Genomic DNA, 20,946 nt, shown 5'->3' with positions numbered 1-20,946 from the left:
ACATCTGCCGCGTTCACAGACCGAGAAGTCCCTTCCTATTCTTGCTTTTAGTATTTAGCCCTTCTGTACCTTCCTGTTCTTATTAGACATTCCGGAGTTAGAGCTATGTAGTATTGATCTTAGCTTGTGATTCATGGATTTCCGGGTCTTAGATTTGTGTTTTGAATTGAGAGTTAAACATGGTGTATGCCGAGTGGCACATTTAAATAGTGTTACTACTTAACTTCTGTTTTAAATTATTTACTTCTGCAAATTTTGATTTTTCTTTCGCAAATTAGACTTATCTAGTCGTAGGGACTAGGTGACATCACGATGGTTCACGGAGGGCGAACCGGGGTTGTGACAAGTTGGTATTAGAGCTATAGGTTCATAGGAGTCATGGATCATAAGCCGGTTTATTACAGTCTCGCTGATCGGTACGGAGACATCTGTACTTATCTATGAGAGGCTATGTAACTCTTTGGAAAATTTCCACTTCATTTGATTCCTTGTCGTGCGATATTTTGACATCACTATTCTAAACTTCTGTCTTCTATTCTCTCATAGATGGTGAGGACACGTGCTACCCGAGATGATCAGGCAAACATGCCCTGTACTACAGCCGTCAAAGGCTGGGGCCGGGGTAGAGGCCGAGGATGCGCACGTGGTGCAGCCAGAGCACCTACGCGAGCTGCTGCTGCGGTACCACCATCGGATCCAGCCTGAGTCCAGGAACCTAACATGCCTACTGCTACTACTACTCCAGCTCTTTAGGAGACGTTGGCATTGTTCATGAGCATGTACACCACTTTGGCTCAGGCAGGTTTGCTTCCCCTTGCTGCAGCCACATCCTAGGCCGAGGGAGGAGCATAGACTCCCGCCGCCCGCACTCCTGAGCAGTGAGTGCATGTTGAGCAGGTCCTTGAGATTATTCATGGACCGCCTGCAGTGCCAGTTCAGCCCGAGGACAAGGCAGCAGCTTTCGAGGATGAGCAGTTAAGGCTTGAGAGGTTCAAGAAGTACAAGCCTCATGTATTTAGTGTTCTATCATCGGAGGATGCTCTGGGGTTTTTTGATGTGTGTTACCGCATTCTCCGTACCATGGGTATCTCAGGATCGAGCGGGGTTTCCTTCACTACCTTCCATCTTCGAGGAGCCACCTATGAGCGATGGCGCACCTATGAGTTAGACAGTCTAGATGAGGTTGCTTCACTGACTTGGGCTTAGTTTTCAGATCTGTTCCTAAGGGAGTATGTCTCTCAGAGCCTCAGGGATACATGGCGCGCTGAGTTTGAGCATTTGCACCAGGGTGCTATGACTTCCTCAGAGGATGCTGTCTGTTACACTAGTTTGGCTAGGCATACACCAACTTTGGTTTCGACTGTCCGCAAGAGGGTTCGCCAGTTTATTGAGGGCCTTATTCCCAGTATCAGATCTAGCATGGCTCGTGAGTTGGAGATGGATATTTCCTATCAGCAGGTGGTGATCATTGCTATGAGGATTAAGGGTATGCATGCTAGGGAGAGAGAGGAGAGGGAGGCCAAGACGTCTCGAGAGTCGGGCTATTATTCTGGTGCCCGTACCCTAGCTGTAGGTCGTCATGGTAGGGGTTATATGAGTCACCCTATTCATTCAGCTCTTCCAGTAGCCATTAGTGCTCCAGCTCCTCCTAGGCCTTAGGAGCCTTATTATGCACCTCCGGTTTCTAGTGCGCCTCCTACGCGGGGTGCTTTCAGAGGTCAGTCCAGCAGACTTGGCACTAGCCAGTCACAGTCACCGCGTCCTCCTAGGGCTTGTTTTGAATATGGTGACACATGCCACGTGGTGAGGGATTGCCCTATGCTTGGGAGCAGTGCACCTCTACAGACTTCTCAGCCACAACGTGCCTCCAGAGTTCTCAGGCTATGATTATAGCTCCAGTTGCTACCCCACCTGCTCAGCCCGCTAGACATGGAGGTCGGGGAGGTAGAGCTCGCCATCGAGGAGGAGGCTAAGTTAGATACTATGCCCTTCCTGCTCGTACCGAGGTTGTTGCCTCTGATTCTATCATCACAGGTATTGTCATGGTTTGTCATAGAGATGCATCGGTTCTATCGATCCAGGATCTACTAACTCTTATGTGTCTTCTTATTTTGCTCTGCCATTTGGGTGTATCTAGGGATCCTTTGAGTTCCCCTATTTGTGCTTCTACTCATGTGGGAGATTCTCTTGTTGTGGACCGCATTTATTAGTCATGTTTGGTTGCTTTTAGTGGTTTTCAAACTAGACCCGATCTATTATTACTCAGCAAGGTTGATTTTGATATTATCTTGGGCATGGACTGGTTGTCGCCCCATTATGATATTCTTGATTGTCACGCCAAAATTGTGACGCTGGCTATGCCAGGTATACCGTGTGTTGAGTGGAAAGGTACTTTATATCACACTCCCAGTAGAGTTATTTCTTTTCTTTAAGCTCAGCATATGGTTGAGAAGGAGTGTGATGCGTATTAAGCTTATGTGAGAGATGTCAGTATTGATACTTCTTCAGTTGATTCAGTTCCAATAGTACGGGATTTTCCCGATGTATTTGCAGCTGATCTTCTAGGAATGTCGCCTGATAGAGATATTGATTTTGGCATTGATCTATTGCCGGGCACTCAGCCCATTTCTATTCCTCCATATTGTATGGCTCCTGCTGAGTTGAAGGAGTTGAAGGATCAGTTACAGGAATTGCTTGATAAGGGTTTTATTCGACCCAGTGTATTACCTAGGGGTGCTTCTGTCTTGTTTGTGAAGAAAAATGATGGTTCTATGCATATGTGTATTGATTATAGTCAGTTGAACAAGGTTACAGTGAAGAACCGTTATCCTTTACCTCATATTGATGATTTATTTGACCAGCTTCAGGGCGCACAGGTGTTTTCTAAGATTTATTTGCGCTCAGGTTACCATCAGTTGAAGATTTGGGAGCCAGATATCCCGAAGACTGCTTTTAGGACTTGGTATGGTCATTACGAGTTCCTTGTTATGTCATTTGGGATGACCAATGCCCCAGCAGTCTTTATGCATTTGATGTACAGTGTGTTCCGGCCGTATCTTGACTCATTCGTCGTTGTCTTTATTGATGATATTCTGGTGTATTCCCGGAGTCTGGAAGATCATGAGCAGCACCTGAGGACTGTGATTCATACTCTGAGAGAGAAGAAGTTATATGCTAAGTTCTCGAAATGTGAGTTTTGGTTGGATTCAATGGCATTTTTAGGCCACTTGGTATCGAGTGAGGGTATTCAGGTGGATCCGAAGAAGATAGAGGTCGTGCACTGTTGGCCGAGACCATCCTCAGCTACAGAGATCCACAGTTTCCTTGGTTTGGCGGGTTACTACCGTCATTTTATGGAGGGGTTTTCGTCGATTGCAGCCCCTATGACCAGGTTGACCCAGAAAGGTGCTCTATTTCAGTGGATGGAAGAGTGTAAGGCGAGCTTTCAGAAGCCCAAGACAGCTTTGACCACAGCCTCAATTTTGATACTACCTACAGGTTTGGGGTCTTATACGGTCTATTGTGATGCCTCGAGGGTTGGTCTCAGAGCGGTGTTGACGTAGGACTGTAGGGTGATTGCCTACTCGTCCAGACAGTTGAAGATACATGAGAAGAACTACCTTGTTTACGACGTTGAGTTAGCTGCCATTGTTCACGCCCTGAAGATTTGGCACTATTATTTATACCGGGTTCCTTATGAGATTTATACTGACCATCGGAGCTTGCAGCACTTGTTCAAGCAAAAGTATCTAAATTTGCGCTAGAGGAGGTGGTTAGAGTTGCTAAATGGCTATGATATCACTATTTTGTATTACTCGGGCAAGGCTATTGTGGTGGCCGATTCTTTGAGTTGCCGGGCAGAGAGTTTGGGGAGTTTGGCTTATTTACCAGCATCAGAGAGGCCTATGGCGATGGATGTTTAGGCCTTAGCCAGCCAGTTTGTGAGATTGAATCTTTCGAAGCCCAGTCGGGTTCTAGCTTGCGTGGTTTCTCGGTTGTCTTTATTTGATCGTATCAGGGAGCGACAGTATGATGACCCTCATTTTTTTGTCCTCAAGGACAAGGTTTAGCATAGTGATGCTAGAAAGGTGACTATTGGTGATGATGTGGTATTGAGGATGTAGGGTCGGATTTGTGTACCCAATATTGATGAGCTTCGAGAGTCGATTTTAGAAAAGGCCCGTATCTCGTGGTATTCCAATTATCTGGGTGCCACGAAGATGTATCAGGATTTGAGACAGCACTATTGGTGGAGGTGGATGAAGAAAGATATAGTTGGATTCGTAGCTCGGTGTCTCAACTGTCAGCAGGTAAAGTATGAGCACTAGAGACCGGGTGGGTTGCTTTAGCAGATAAAGATTCCAGAGTGGAAGTGGGAGCGGATCACCATGGACTTTGTAGTTGGGCTCCCATGGATGTTGAGGAAGTTTGATGCTATTTGGGTAATTGTGGATCGGCTGACCAAGTCCGCTCACTTTATTTTTGTGTGTATTACTTATTCTTCGGAGCGGTTGGCAGAGATTTATATTTGGGAGATTGTTCGTCTGCATGGTATTCCGGTTTCCATCATTTCAGATAGAGGTACCTAGTTCACATCACGGTTTTGGAGAGTTGTTCAGCATGAGTTAGGTACTCGGGTAGAGTTGAGTACAACATTTCACCCTCAGACAGATGGATAGTCCGAGCACACTATTCAGATTCTTGAGGATATGCTCCGTGCGTGTGTGATTGAGTTTGGAGGGTCTTGGGATCAGTTTTTGCCATTGGCGGAGTTTGCTTACAACAATAGCTATCAGTCCAGCATTCAGATGGCACTTATGCGGCTTTATATGGTAGGCAGTGTAGATCTCTGGTAGGTTGGTTTGAGCCGGGTGAGGCTAGACTATTGGGCACAGATTTGGTTCAGGATGCTTTGGAGAAGGTTAAGGTGATTCAGGATAGAATCCGTACAACCCAGTCCATACAGAAGAGCTATACAGACCGGAAGGTTCGTGATGTTTCCTATATGGTTGGAGAGCGGGTTCTGCTTCGGGTTGCGCCTATAAAGGGCATTATGAGATTCGGTTAGAAAGGGAAGTTGATTCCGAGGTTTATTGGCCCTTTTGAGATATTGAGGCATGTTGGGGAGGTTGCTTATGAGCTTGCCTTACCTCCCAGCTTGACAGGAGTTCATCCGGTATTTCATGTTTCGATGCTTCGGAGGTATCACGGCGATCTGTCACATGTGTTGGATTTCAGTTCAGTCCAGCTGGACAAGGATCTATCTTATATAGAGGAGCCAGTGGCAATATTGGACATACATGTTAAAAAGTTGAGGTCAAACCAATGGCGGGGTCTGCAGGTCAAGGAGGCGACCTGGGAGACCGAGCAGGATATGTGTAGTCGTTACCCTCATCTTTCACTACTTCAGGTATGTCTTTATACTCGTTCGAGGACGAATGAATGTTTAAGTGTAAGAGGATGGGATGAACCGGCAGGTCGTCTTAAGAATTAATGCCCGATCCCCTATTAATTGCTTTTCCCAAGTTTATTTCTGCTATTTTGATTTGCCAGGATGTTCGGTTTTGACTTTCGGAGAGTTTTGAGAAACTTAGTTCCTAAAAGAGAGCTTAAGCGTTGGAAAGTTTACCATAGTTATAACAGTGAGAAGACGGCCTCGAAATGGAAATTCGATGGATCCGTTAGTTACGTTGGGTGATTTTGGGGGTTAGAAGCATGTTCGGAGTGTGTTTTGGAGGTCCGTAGCTAATTTAGGCTTGAAATGCCGGAAGTTGAATATTTTAAGTTTCCGATTCGATAGTGAGATTTTGATCCTAGGGTCAAAATGGAATTTCGAGAGTTGCAGTAGTTCTATATGTCATTTGGGATGTGTGTGCAAAATTTCAGGTCATTCGGAGGTGGTTTGATTGGGTTTTTGATCAAAAGCGTAATTCGGAAGATTTTGGAAAACTTAGGCTTGAATCTGATGTGTTTTGGTTGATTTGATGTCGTTTGAGGTGTTTTCAAGATTGGTAAAGGTTTGAGTTTTAGGATATGTTGATGCATTTAGTTGAGGTCCCGGGGGCCTCGAGTGTGTTTCGAATCTCGACGGATCATTTTTAGTTGTTAAAAAGTTGCAAAATTGTAGGTTTAGCTGTTGCAGATATTTACTCTTCGCGTTCGCGAGTGGACCCTCGCGTTCGCGAAGAGTCAGTGGAGGTTAGTGAAATTTTAGCCTTCGCGTTCGCGAGGAAGGCTCCGCGTTCGCGAATGGCTGGAAACTTGTGAACCGCATTCGCGATTGGGCTTCGCGTAGGAGGAAAATTGGCCTAGTAGAATTTACTCATCGCATTCGCGATGAGAGGAATGCGTTCGCGAAAGTTCGTTTGTGCAAGGCATCGCGTTCGCGGAGTGAGGGACGCGTTCGCGAAGAAGGAAAAATGGTCAAAGTTATTTTATGCTTCGCGAACGCGAGGCTTTTACCGCGTTCGCGAAGAAGGAATTTTCTGGGCAGATATAAGATTTCAAAATCGAGGGTTTAGCCATTTTTATCAAAACTTAAGCTTGGGAGCTCGGATTTGAGCGAGATTTTGAGGGATTTTCAGAGGTATCGATTGGGTAACGATTCTTAACTCATTTATTCTTATAACCCATTAATCTAAACATGAATTCATCCTTTAATTTCAGAATTTGTATGAAAATTGGGGAAAAGTTCTTAGGCCAAGAAATTGAGTTTTAGTTGGGGATTTGACATCAAATTTGGATAATTTTGGTATGGTTAGACTCGTGAGAGTGTGAGGATTTTGAAACTATAAATTTTACCCGATTCCGAGACACGGGCCTGAGGGGCGTTTTGTCATTTCACATAATTTTGTGTATTAGCTTAGAATTTAATTGTAGAATCAGTTACTTGAAGTGTTATTTACATTATACAATTGAAATGAATAGATTTGGGCCATTTGGAGTCGAGTACTCGTGGAAAAGACGTGGTGTTGGGTTGATTTTGAGTCGGTTCGAGGTAAGTGGCTTGTTTAACCTTGTGTGGGGGACCTTCCCCTTAGGATATGATATATTTGGTAATTGAAATGCCTTGTACGTGAGGTGACGAGTGCGTACGTGAACTAATTGTTGAAAACCCGATTTTACTTTAAGTATTTCAATTGAGTACCTTTTTCTTGCTTTATTCTACTTGCGAATTTAACCTGTTGTAGTTAAGAAAAGCATGTTTAGTTGATTTAATTGTTTATTTGCTTAAATTGCCTTAATTGCATTGTGTGAAGTATGTTAGCCTAGAATTAACTATTTATTTGGTACAAAATTTTGCATTTAATTGAGTATTCTTGTGTTGCTTCTATGTATTTTTAATTTGGGACTACGAGACGGCATCCCAGGAGATCCTCTGTACGTATTTATGATTTGGACTGAGGTGCGGGATACCATGAGATCCCTGGCACGTTTATTGAGGATACCAAAAGATCCTTGGGATACCAAGATATCCCTAGCATATATTGAGGATATTGAGAGATCCTCGGGATACCAAGAGATCCCTAGTATATATTGAGGATACCGAGAGATTCTCGGGATACCAAGAGATCCCTGGCATATATTGAGGGTACTAAGATATCCTCCTGATACTGTGAGATCCCCGGTTACTTCCTTGTGGTTTCCCTTCATCTTTGTTTCCATTATTGTACTCTTATTATCATGTGTATATTCTTACTGTAGATTTTCAATTGTACTGCTTATCTTATCCTGTCATCTTTATATTTATTTAATCTTAGTAGGGCCTTGACCTTCCTCGTCACTACCCAATCGAGGTTAGGCTTGGCACTTACTGAGTACCGCTGTGGTGTACTCATGCCTCTTCTTCGCATGTTTTTCATGTGCAGATCCAGGTACCGCTGATCAGGTCTACTATCCTTGAGGGAGGCGACCTCTCTAGAGACTTCAAGGTACATCTGCCGCGTCCGCAGACCGAGAAGTCCCTTTCTATTCCTTCTTTTAGTATTTAGCCGTTTTGTACCTTCCTGTTCTTATTAGACATTCCGGAGTTCGAGCTATGTAGTATTGATCTTAGATTATGTTTCATGGATTTCCAGGTCTTGGATTTGTGTTTGGTATTGAGAGTTAAACATGGTATTTTCCGAACGACACATTTAAACACTATTACTGCTTTACTTCTGTTTTAAATTATTTACTTCCGCAAATTTTGGTTCTTCTTCCGCAAATTAGGCTTACCTAATCGTAGAGACTAGGTGCCATCACGATGGTTCATGGGGGCGAACTGGGGTCGTGACAAAATCCTAAACCTGATAGCATTCGAATGTCAATTTCTTTTATATAGAAAAAGCAACAGATTTGGGTGAAGCTCTAGTCCTCTATCTGGTCTAGATGACAAATAGACAGTCAAAATTCATAGGCTGAAGCTCGGTAAGCTTTTTCTATTAGATTTAGTGTTGTTAATTTTATTTATTCATAGCAAAACGATTTCCAATATCAGGCTAAGAATTGCTAGGTGTTCCACAAGAAGACATCACTCATTGAGGCTCCACCTTTCTTGCCTTCTCTGGTGAGTGACAATTGAGTTTTCTCCTTTTGCTTTATTGTCATAAATTTTGGCTACTGGATGTGATATGTCTTCTGCTTTGAGTGGATTCAATTGTAAAGTAGTCCCTTCGATCGACTTGCAAGGGAAAATAGAAAGTGAAAATAAGCAAATAGGGGTATTGAAGTTGGTATTAATGTGTTGCAATTATTGTGTTCGAGGAATTACATGTAATAACAAATGTGTTGTTGCACTATTCAAATTTTCAGCATTTTATTAGGATGCTTTCTTGTTGCATGTTCTAATCCCGTCTAAAAAAAAATTTTGGGGTCAGATTTTTCATAATTTTCATCTGCTTGAGAGTAAATCACGAAAGTTAGATACTTGCTCTAATTCTATGTAGTACTGATGATTTTTGCTAATTTTCGCTAATCTGGGCCATATAATGAGATTGGTCGATTTTTGGTGAAAATGAAAATCTTTCTACTCCAATCCTGTTTTAGAAAACAATGCAGTTAGATCGCTAGAAGGCAATATGGTGAAAAACCTACCTTAAAAGTAGCTTGTTGTAGTTGGAATAGCCTATGGAGTAACTTTGACATGTTGCTAATGTTTTGTTGCACTATTCAAATTCTCTGCTTATTGAATATTGAATGCATGTGGTTAGTTTTCTGCTAATGGTTATGCACGTGTAAAAGGAAAATATTGGGTAAAGTTTTTATATTTACTTCAATATGTGATACTATTTATGATTGTATAATAACTGGGGTTTTGACTTCAGGTTCATATAGTAGTCTGTTTTGGGTATATCAGGAAACTTAACAAGATAGAATTTTTGAATGGTGCCTGTGTATGTAAAAGAGATCTACTATTTGCTTTGACTTTTCTTCTCAGCTAACAGTTACTCCATACTTTTATTTATTTTAGGTTGACATGAATCCATCAAAGTCTGAAATGGGAGCAACTTCAAAGAATGTACATCATGCATATATTCAACCTGGTGCTTTAGCAAGGGGAAGAGGACACAACTTTGGATCTTTGGGATCTATAACAACAAGTATTGGAAAGAGAACTCTTATTGGCGAAAGTAAAAATCACAACTCAACAGCTTTTGAGCAGAATAAGCTTGCACATACTAATAATCTTGTTCCCTCTGGTTTCGCTTCGATGGAAGACGATGCTCCCCTTGATCAAGACTCAGAAGCGAAGCAAGGTCTCTTAAGTTATAATTTTTTTTTGTTTCTTATTGAACCAGTATTGGTTTAATGTTTCACATAAATCAAAATTTGCAGAAACAGGAGGAGCTTTGAAGAATGTAAATCTTGCATACATTCAACCTACGTCTTTAGCAAGGGGACGAGGGCAAAGCTTTCGATCTTTGGGCTCTGTAAAAGTAAATGTTGGCACAAAAAATCTGTTTGGAGAGATTAAAAATTACAACTCAGGGGCTTCTAAGCAGAATAAGCTAGCACATAATAGTAATAATCTTATGCCTCCTAGTTTTGATATGATGGAAGAAGATATTCCCTTCAGTCAAGAAGCTGAAATGATGCATGGTCTCAAGTTTTAATTATCTTTTTTGTTTGTTATAAGACTGGAAGTTATTTTATGCTTTACTCAAATTAAAATCTGCAGAAGTTGGAGCTACTTCGAAGAATGTACGAGACATTTGCAGTCAACCTAGTGCTTTAGCAAGGGGACGCGGGCAAAATGTTAGATCTGTGGGCTCGTCAAAAGGAGGAAGCGTTGTAAAGAGAAATCTTGTTGGGGAAAGTAAAAATCACAACTCAGCAGTTTGTGAGCAGAATAAGCTAGCACATAATAGTAATAATCTTATGCCTCCTGGTTTTGATATGATGGAAGAAGATATTCCATTCACTCAAGAAGCTCAAATGATGCGGGGTCTCAAGCTTTAATTATTCTTTTTTGTTTGTTATAAGAGTAGAAGTTATTTTATGCTTTACTCTAATCAAAATCTGCAGAAACTATAGCTACTTCGAAGAATGTACGAGACACTTACAATCAACCTGGTGGTTTAGCAAGGGGACGCGGGCAAAACGTTAGATTTGTGGGCTCAGTAAAAGGAATCGTTGGAAAGAGAAATGTTGTTAGGGAAAGTAAAAATCACAACTCAGCAGCTTCTGAGCAGAATAAGCTAGCACATAATAGTAATAATCTTATGCCTCCTAGTTTCGATCCGATGAAAGACGATGTTTCTCTCGCTCAAGAAGATGAAATGATGCAAGGTATCAAGTTTAATATTTTTTTTGTTATAAGATTGGAATTTAATTTATGATAAAAATTAAAATTTGCAGATCTATGTTAATCTGAGAACCCAAAAAAGGTGAGAGGAAAGAATAGGAATAAAGATGTTGCGGTACTCAAATCTGGAGAAAAGTTTAGAGTCAACTTTTACCACAATCGGGTTGTTGGGAAGCATCAAGCCTCATTTTCGAGACACTTGGGTATATTAGTTCGTGATCGTAATATATGTCCATTGCAAGTACATTCATGGAAGGACATCAGAGAAGATAAGCTGGAACACATGTGGCGAGCTGTTACGGTAAGAATCTAAAGCACTATAAAGCAATATTTTAATTGAAAGTACTTGAAATTTTTGTTACCGTTCCAACTCTATTTATGGTCTATATTAGATATGCTGATGGTGGCTGGAAATTTTTGTTAAAGTAGTTCTAATCAATGCTAATTCCACAAATGATCTGTTGCATTTTATATTCAATTAGTTTCACTGCATCCCTTGTCAGGATCACTTCTTGAATCTCTAGGTCTAACTTAGACATTGTATTCTGTGACTATGAAGTGTTATCTAACTAAGATGTTAGTTAGAATTTTAGAAAAACCTCAAATAGATCTTTTTGTATCACCATTGTTGCCCCAACTTTGAACATAATGAATCCGGGGAATCTTCCAAATTAATGTCCAAACCTGTATCTGCATTTTCCTTGAGTTTGTGAGTAAGCAATTTTTGCATCTTGCATTATCCTGATTTGTGGTGATGAGCTGAAGAAGCCACGTTCATTATATCCTTTGTGTTGTATATGATTAATGCAAATGCATTGTACCAGCTGTAGCACCTTGTGATCCATTGCAGCTGCTCTGTAAAATATGACATCTTTATACCAGCAATTGTGCGCATGAGTGAGTTTGCATAGTTTACTGCAGATCTCTTATGAGTTCGAGCAAAATTCTGAGACCAACTTTGTTCGGTAGCCTTCCTGGTATATGGGGATAATGAATTGCACTGAGATTTTAGTCTAGAATGTACTCATCGATCCCATTTTCGAACACCAAAATCCCATGTCATAGCTGATCATTCAGCACCTGGCAGTAGTTGTTCTTGTTGAATAATTCTTCTGGTGTGAGAGTTAAGCTGCATTTTATTGACACAATGGTATGATGCCCCTTATGTCTTATTGACACAAAGGTATGATGCCCCTAAGTGCAGATGTTTCTCCATTAAAAATTCCCAAATGGTTCCTACTGTACTAGAAATTATCGAGACAATACAATTTCTAAACTTGTGGACATCAGAAAATGCTAGGATATAAGAATACAATATTCCAAATAAAACAAGTTTGGGCAGGCATGAAGAGAATCTTTACTCACTATTGTTCCTTTGAGCTGAGTGGTAATGTGAGCCCTTTCAGAGTCACTTAGAAGCTTGGACAAACCAAAATCAGCAACTTTTGCGTTTAGGCGTTCATCCAGCAAGATGTTGTTGGACTTGATGTCTTTGTGTATGATATGAGGATTAACAAGGTCATGAAGATACTGCGAACTTCGGGCTGCTCCAAGGGCTATCTTCAGTCTCCCATCCAATCTAACCTTATCCCAGTCTTGCCTACAAGTACAAATCCAATTACATTTTCCAGAGGCACATTCCCCTTTTGGCAAATTTCTAATGATCCAATTTTAAATAATCAATAGAAGGAAAAATCTAAGGTGCTAGTCAAGGAGCATGTTTCTTATTCTCTAGATAAAACTCTATAGGAAGCAAAACTGTTGGAGATTTTAGTGTTCCTTGCCCTAATTACATGTTCCAGATCTCATGGAAAATGGTTCAGCACTTCCACTCCTAATTTTAAATATTGGTTTTTTGTTAATGACACCATCCGTAGTATTTTGCAATAACTAATCGTAATAACTTCTTGGACTTCCCATAATGTAGGTAACAGGTAGTATAGCAAGCACCTCTATAGTCTTCTCACAATAATGTTGTTAGTGAATTATTACACATATTGTAATATTTTGTTGTAAAGCTGCAGCCTTTAGTGTAGGTTTTTTTGTATATCTCTTAGTCTGTAAGGTCACATTTAATGTCAAAACTTCTACTTGATTACATTTGTTAAGTGACTAACATGAAGGCTCTCCATAGTTTCTCAATGTGTACCTAGCACAGTAACACCTGCTTCTACATTACCCTTCTGCATGGGGTATTTGGGTGTGGAGGGAAATTAGTTTGATTCTCTGCATATGATTTGATTATAAGTTACTGCTTCAAATAATGTTGTGACTTATGAGGGTTAGTGAATTATTACAGATATTGTAATGTTATGTTGTAAAGCTGCAGCCTTTATTGCAAGTTTTTTGTGTATCTCTTAGTCTGGAAGGTCACATTCAATGTCAAAACCTCTACTTGATTACATTTGTTAAGTGACTAACATGAAGACTCTCCATAGTTTCTCAATGTGTACCTAGCACAGTGACACCTGCTTCTACATTACCCTTCTGCACGGGGTATTTGGGTGTGGAGGGGAATTAGTTTGATTCTTTGCATAGGATTTGATTATAAGTTACTGCTTCAAATAATGTTATGACTTATAAGGGTTAGGCTAAAAAGGGAAGAGAATGCTACATTTGATTACTTGGGACATATTTGTTATTTCTTCTTGAAATCCAAGAATTTGCATACTGGAAGCTAGGTTTATAGCACTGTAAAGTACTAGAGCTTATTGGCTGTTGACTTTTCTGTTGCCTCTTATAGAATGTTTGATCACAATAAGTCATTTTTTGTATATATTATTGGCGTGTAGTTTCTAAGGCATGTTGCTGCTCTGAAGTCTCTAAGCTCTACGTAATTTAGAAAATGCTTTACTTATGAATCTTTGTGAATGCTGAAGATCCTAGGTCTTAAGCAATGTAACTGAAAATAGACACATTTTGTTTGAAACAGTAAAAACTATCTTTAGTTTACATGAATTTTTTACTTTCTTGATTAATGATTTTGCAAAATATCTAGGACAAATTTGACAGTGATGACATGAATCATCAAAGAGATCATGTGTTAAATCATATGAGAAAGTTATGGACCAAGTAGAGAGGATCATTGCATAAGTATGAGAAGTTTAAGCCATTGCATGAAGCACTAAAAGATGTCCTGGATGAGGTAGACAAGAGTGATTGGGAATGGTTGGTCAAGGAACATTTTTTAAGTGAAAAATTTAAGGTAAGACTTCATAACTACTTTTAACTTCTTATTATTGTAAGTAACTTTTTATTATTGTAAGTAATATCTCATGATTTCAATGGTTTGTTCTTAATATAGGAAACAAGTATTAGAAACTCGATCAATAGGTCTAAGTTGAGAATGCCTCATCGTATGGGTAGCAAGCCGATTAGAGAAATTATTTACGAATTGGTAAGTGCACAGTGCAATCCTATAAAATAAATCTCGTCTTTGTTTGACTTGTTTATTTAAATGTGACGGGAGGCAAAGATGGTAATCCACCGAACATGGTGACTATCTTCTTTGAGACTCACAAGAAAAATGATACGCTTGTAGAACCTGAAGCTGGTGAAAAATATGTATGTTTATTGATGAACTTCATTTTACATCCTTCATTTTATTTTGATGTATTATATTATTTTAATTTTTCTTATATTTTATAGGCTGAGATATAAGAACTGGTACAATCTGAGCCATCTCTTACGAATATTGAGGTAGTAGAAAGATGCTTCGGACCTCAAAACAAGAGTCACGTGGTTGGATTAGGGGGTGGTATAACCACTAAGAAGTTGAAAGGCGGTAGCTCCTCAAAGGCTGCAATACTGACTGAGCTGAATGCAGTTCGAAAAGAAAAAAAATCACAATAGACCGAGCTAAATGCAACTAAAAAAGCAAAAGAATCACCAGAAATAATGTACTGACCTTGACATATGTACAATTACTCTAATATTGAAATCTAATTAGATATGTGCATCTCAGATTCATTGTTTGAACGTATAACATTATTTGAGATTTGAGGTCCAGATCTGTTTTCCGTTGCTTGCACGGATAGCCAAATACTTTTTGCAAAATGTTGATCAATGTGCAGGTTAGTGACAATGAAATAGTTAAACATCTGGGTGGCACTGATGTGCAGGGTGAAAGGGTACTTAGAAATTAAAGTTTTTTTGAGAAACTACACCAGAAAATAGGCAATAACAAGAAAACAAGGAGGAAAATTATGAAACGCACTTTGCGGAGAGGTAAAGGAAGGGTGTATGAAGTTATGAAATCATGTGATACTTTACAGAAAGTAAACGTCAAGCCACCAACCTGACTAAAGTAGTCATCCAAAAATATTATAGCATGATCGTCATGTCCAGTACTTTATTTGAAAGTACGTATAACTCTTTCCCTCCTAAGTGACTGTGACATAGATACTCAAAACATCTCATTAGCTGTTATAGTTAGGTGCAATGCAGACAAATGAGAGACTGCAAAATACATAAGAGAAAAATGCAAAAGATAACTCCAGAAGGTTTTAATTGAAAAGTAATTGGTCATCAAAACTCAAAACGAGGTCTACAAGCTATTCATGACAGACTCAATAACCAGTAAAAATTGTTGCACCCACAAGATGCAATTATAACAAATTCATTGGAACACATTTTGTGCAAAAATAATCTTACTTAAGGCAGAGATGACTTAAAGAGCAAACTCATGAAACTCCCTTCGTTGAGATTTTAATGTCATTTCTATTGGCTTTCCATTCCTGCTGCTCCATTTTTCCTCCCAGTAGTTCTTGCATATGTAAGAAAGAATAGTTCTGCGCTACATACTGTTGAGTAAGTTTACCGTACAACAACGAAACAGTACACTATATTTGCGATCATTTTTGTGTGTCATCTCTCTGCTTCCCCTTGAAACCTTTGCCTGTATTCCATATTGGTTTGGTGTAATAGCATGTTGCATTGGTATTTATTCCACTTTGTATCCAATGTGCTAATATTATATTGTCAAATACTGTATAGCAAGTTTTCTGCCCAACATTGTTCAGTGGTGATGCTTAGCCAAGCAGAGTAACAGATACAGAACTGACTATCCAAATTGAGTTCATTAAATGCTAGTGTAACTCTCCCCATACTGTAATACAAGAACTGGTATAATCTGATAAAGCTTAATATTCAGGAGTCATTTTATTGGGTTGGAGGGGGGGGGGGGAACAAAACTGTTGTCGTAAAAAGAGGACTCCATTTTCTTCTAATTGCATGAAATAAACTTCCAAAAAGAACATACCCCAACATGACAACTCATTGGAAATGGAAGGAAGTGTAAAAGTACTCTCTTCTTTTGTTATATTTTGATCAATACTTTGTGTGCAACTTTTTTTCTACCTTTGTTTATAGAAGCCCTATTTTTCTTCATTTTCCAGACCCCTTCTGCCCTTCATATTGTTCACTAAGTATTCTTAAGAACAACAACAAGCTTTGATAAATTAGAAGTAATCATTACTACTACACTAAATAGAGTGGAAAAACATGCACAAGATATGGATGCGGCTCAACCACAATTTTCTGTCAAATCTATACCACATAACCGGTTTGATCCAGTAGGAATTTAAACTAGTTGCAGGTATTGATGCACTAGAGAATGGAATGAATGCAGCTCAGTAAAGGTCATAAAAAAGGCACGGAACACTAATATCATAGAAGTTCAGGATCTGGGTGGAGGAAATATGTATGGACTAGGATACACTTTGAGAAGTGCATGTAGTTACTTCAAGTAATTAAGAAGATGAAGCAGCCTCACTTAAATGCATCAGAATCTCCGCAATGAAGATTTCTTAATCTCCATTGCATTGGTGTTGCCTTTTTGAAGGTGCACACGAACTGAGTCCCAATAAAATTTGTAGATCTTTCAATTCTTGGAAATGGGTAGTAAGGATAATGGTGATATGAGGCTACAACACAGAAATGATGGTGATACTTCCTTAATTGCCCTACTTCAATGCCCAATGTTGACCCTTTTAGTGATTCTGGTTGAGATCCACTTCTGTCATTGAATCAAAAGTAGAGTTTTATAGGATCTTCAGTTGTCTATTGTCTGCTAGTTTATTGAAATGCAGAAATAGTACCCATATACAAGCTATTGCTGACAGCTCATACTACAATTTATATGTGTCTCTTGGTCGACTCTGCAGACATTCATAGATACAGGAAAGAGAAGACTTCAATTTAGAGGGTGAATGCTCATTCTCATTACATATGCATATTGATTGATAGAAAATATAATTGTAAAAAAGGTGGATTTTAGTAATGTAGTTGTAAGAAGCACTGATTGTTCATAGCATTTTGAGATGCTCTGCGCTTCGTGGTTTTACATTTTACTGTGTTGTAGCAACTTATCAGTCTTAAATCTTGTTTTCTTACTCAACTAATATGAACCTTTTTTAACAAATCAGATAAAAGGCCTGAAGTTTGAAGAATCTTCCATAAAGATAGTTCCGAGCAAGTTGAAGCAGCTAGAATTGTTGAAGAACAAGGAAAATTTATTATATTTTATTAGGAGTTGTAGTCGTCATTCGTACAAACTACTATTTTACTTTCTCTTTAATTTTGTTGTTTTATTTAAGGAATTGAAAACATGGATCATGCAATTTAGATGTAATATTAGTGCTACTTTGATTAGTTGTCTATCTATAATTAAAAAAGATATTTTATGTCAATATTAAATTCATTCTTTGTATGATTTCGAATGCATGTAATATATTTATTACTTAAAAGTTCACATTCACAAAGGAAAATTTTGGTTTTTAAAAAGTATATCATTAAAAGTACATACAATTAGCCAATGGAATTCCGGTCGCCATACACTAACAACTACTGAAAATTAGTTACCGTTAGTGAAGGTTTTAACGACTGGGACGACATATAATGACCGGAAAATCCCCTCGCTAATCTTGCTATAACGGCTAGATTCCTTGCCATCATTAAAAGAGTTTTTACGACGGGATCAAAATCCGGTTGTTTATCTTTAACGATGGAGGCACTAATTACCTGCGACGACCGGTTTTTATCCCATCGTAATTGACTGATAACGATTGGATTTGGAGTTTTAACGACCGAATTTTCCATTGCTAAAGACCTATTTTCCTGTAGTGTGGCACATACAGTCCCTTAAGCTAAAGTTTGCTCACATTGGTTGCTATAGGGAAGCATCTTCCTGAATGATCATTCTCTGAATTTCTCATGAATCTTCTTTTGTCGTCCATTCTAGTATTAGTGAAACAAAATATGAAGTTCTTATGATGGCGACTATCACCAGTCACTTAGTCCCTAATTCATGTTTAGTTTATCTTGTTCACCAATCCATACTGGTTCTATTACTCTGGGATCTAACTTTTCCTCTTGTTAATCACACTAGAGTTGCGAATTTATTTCTTGGAATGAGGACATGATTGTATGGCCTATACTCTTTTATTGTCCTAAGGCCTATCACTTCTCGTTTCTTCCTTCACTTGACCATAGATTTTGTAATATTGTCATCTTTTGATATACCGTTGTCATCCATGTATCACATCTTACTCGTAATGCTTTATTAACTCTTTTCTTATTTCCCTCTAATATTTATGCCGATCACTTTATTCTGAAAACTTGAACAAGACATTCTTTTGCTCTTAGCTTCCCTTTGCTCTATCTAATGGCTCTTCAAGTTGCTTAACGTTCTCGCTTTACTAGGGACGCGAGCTACACTAAGGTAATATTTATCCCTTCAAGGCTTATAGTGCATGTCTTTGTAGTACTCATATCTGGCTGCACTTTTTCAGAGTGCACCATTTGATGTCTCATAAAGAGATCTATTAGCATATTTGCAATATCCTTTGGAAGTGTCAATTGACGCAAACAATTCATCCATCATATCTTCTTATACTACTTCTGTTAATACCCATAGGGCATATCTGGAACGGGTGCAACCAATTGTATATACCTCTGTTACTGTTGAATATAACTCGAAAATCTTATATTCTTCTGCCTCATTATAAACGTTGTTAACCTTCATTTACTATGCGCCTCGTACCCTTTTTTATCTTGCTTCATTTACTTGTTGAAACTTGTATTTATCTTCTTAATCTCTCGTTATCTTTCACTATAAAGATGGATAGGCATTCTTGCCTTATGGCTTCTTGTCAGGAAGCTTATACCTTTCAGTATACCCATGATCTGCTAAAGACCTCACATTTACTTATCATAGGCATTATACAAAAATTCAATTCCTCTGACTCAGCTCTTCAACAACTATCTCTCTTTCCAGCCTTCTTTTTGGATGTAGGTATCGTCTTATTATGAATAAAATAGAATTTCGGAATTTGAATTCTTATAAGTGAGCTCTACCACACGATCTAGAGTAGAAGAAAGAGTGATAATCCTAAATTCCCTGTGGCCTCTTGCTTATAAGTGTGGTGAATGACACACCCATAAATAGGACTCTACTAGATATATCTTGTAGACTCCCAAGGACAGAACTGCTCTGATACCACTTTTGTTACAACCCAAACCGATGGGCCGCGACGGGCACCTGGTACCTTACTCAACCGAGCACCAACATAACATATTTTTATTATTACATCATCATATACACGTGACATACGAGCCTAATAGGCCAACATAATCATTTATAAACTCAAAACATAGACCGACAAGGCCATACAATCTTTCGTGTATACGACATATGTCTACAAGCCTCTAAGAGTACATAAATATTATAAAGGTCGGGATAAAGTCCCGTCATACCAAACAATACCCGTCTAAATCATACTAACCAAACAAGTAACTCTGAAGCAAATGGAGCGCACCAACATCTTCCGTAGAGCTGATAACCTACTTGGAGGGCTCTCGACCTGTCTATTGGGACCTGCAGGCATGAAATGCAGCATCCCCAAGCAAAAGGGACGTCAGTACAAAAAATGTACCGAGTATGTAAGGCGCATAAATAAGTACATAACAAACATGAAAGAAATATAGAGTAATTGACTTAACCTGTAAGTCTAGATAACTCTGTAAAACATAAATTACTTTTAGCGTCATGCATATGCGCATGAATGTCATGTCGTACATAGGTACATATTTCACAACATCATCAGCCTCTGAGGGCATCCCATCATATCATATCGGCCACTGTGGGCAAAATCATCATCGTATACCAGCTGATCAGGTGGTGGTGCGTATATAATGCCCTAACCATTTTCATATCCCATATACATATATATACATACATATATACGTGTATATAACGTTGTCTGAGACATATTTCAGCCACTGTGGGAAACATCATCATCATATACCAGTTGATCAGGTGGTGGTGCGTATATAATGCCATAACCTTTTCCATATCCTATATACATACATATATACGTGTATATAACGCCATCTGGTCATGGGTCAATGCACATGAATGCAATGCATGAAAAGTACGTTAATAAAATCTTTCGGAGCTTCATAAGACCATTTTGCCTTTGAGTAATATCATAAAGTAAACTCTTTTCAATTTTCGTATTTTTCTGACACCCATGAACAGATGATAAAATATTATGACAGACGAAAATTCAAGAACAAAGATATCTTTAATACTTCTATGAATAGAGTCATTCATGGAATTTGTGCATTTGCACGTTTCGTTCGTATCGTATGGATAATGCCAAATAGAAAGAAGGGATAGAATATACCTGGAGTAGAGAAAACTCCGTATAATACTCTTGGAGAAGATTGCACGTACTCCTTTAGGATCGTAAATTTTACGTTGCTACGATTCTACCAAATTCGCGTTGGAACCGTGTTGCTGCACGTTGGATTGAACTTAAAATTGTATGAACTAGATTCAAATAGTTATTGTTCTTGAGACCTTGAACCAGGATATGAAAGTGTTTCTATTGAAATGGCTACTATTCTTGGTTGATTTGAGACTTTCAAAGTATTCTAACATTTTTTCCCATCTTTTATGAAGAAAAATATTTCTGATCTTTCCATGTACTTGAACCTAAGAAGGAATGGAGAAAATAAGTCTTATGTTAGTAAGATTTTTAATATGACTCTAAGTAGCCACATGGCATAACAAATGTCCTTACATTGTCACATGACATGATGACTAATGAGTCATTTTTGTCATGGTGGTTTTTCTGCCACATTTTACATGAGTATAT

The 20,946-nt window shown here is 38.9% G+C and overlaps 1 protein-coding gene across 1 annotated transcript; it reads left to right on the top strand.

Moving 5' to 3' along the window:
- The first annotated feature begins 1,293 nt into the window (after window positions 1-1,293).
- Window positions 1,294-14,768, top strand: LOC104221315 (uncharacterized). The gene is made up of 11 exons (XM_070154905.1): window positions 1,294-1,486; window positions 2,509-2,807; window positions 9,306-9,374; window positions 9,452-9,737; window positions 9,817-10,080; window positions 10,160-10,348; window positions 10,507-10,770; window positions 10,840-11,087; window positions 13,785-13,991; window positions 14,091-14,350; window positions 14,435-14,768. The coding sequence occupies exons 1-8, from the start codon at window positions 1,294-1,296 to the stop codon at window positions 10,848-10,850; spliced, it is 1,575 nt and encodes a 524-aa protein (XP_070011006.1). The 3' UTR covers window positions 10,851-11,087; window positions 13,785-13,991; window positions 14,091-14,350; window positions 14,435-14,768.
- The last annotated feature ends 6,178 nt before the right edge of the window (window positions 14,769-20,946 follow it).

Source organism: Nicotiana sylvestris, chromosome 8 (assembly GCF_000393655.2).
Source record: "Nicotiana sylvestris chromosome 8, ASM39365v2, whole genome shotgun sequence".
NCBI classification, from domain to species: Eukaryota; Viridiplantae; Streptophyta; class Magnoliopsida; order Solanales; family Solanaceae; genus Nicotiana; species Nicotiana sylvestris.
Note: the sequence above shows the minus strand (reverse complement) of the source record. Positions and strands in the feature narration are given on the sequence as shown.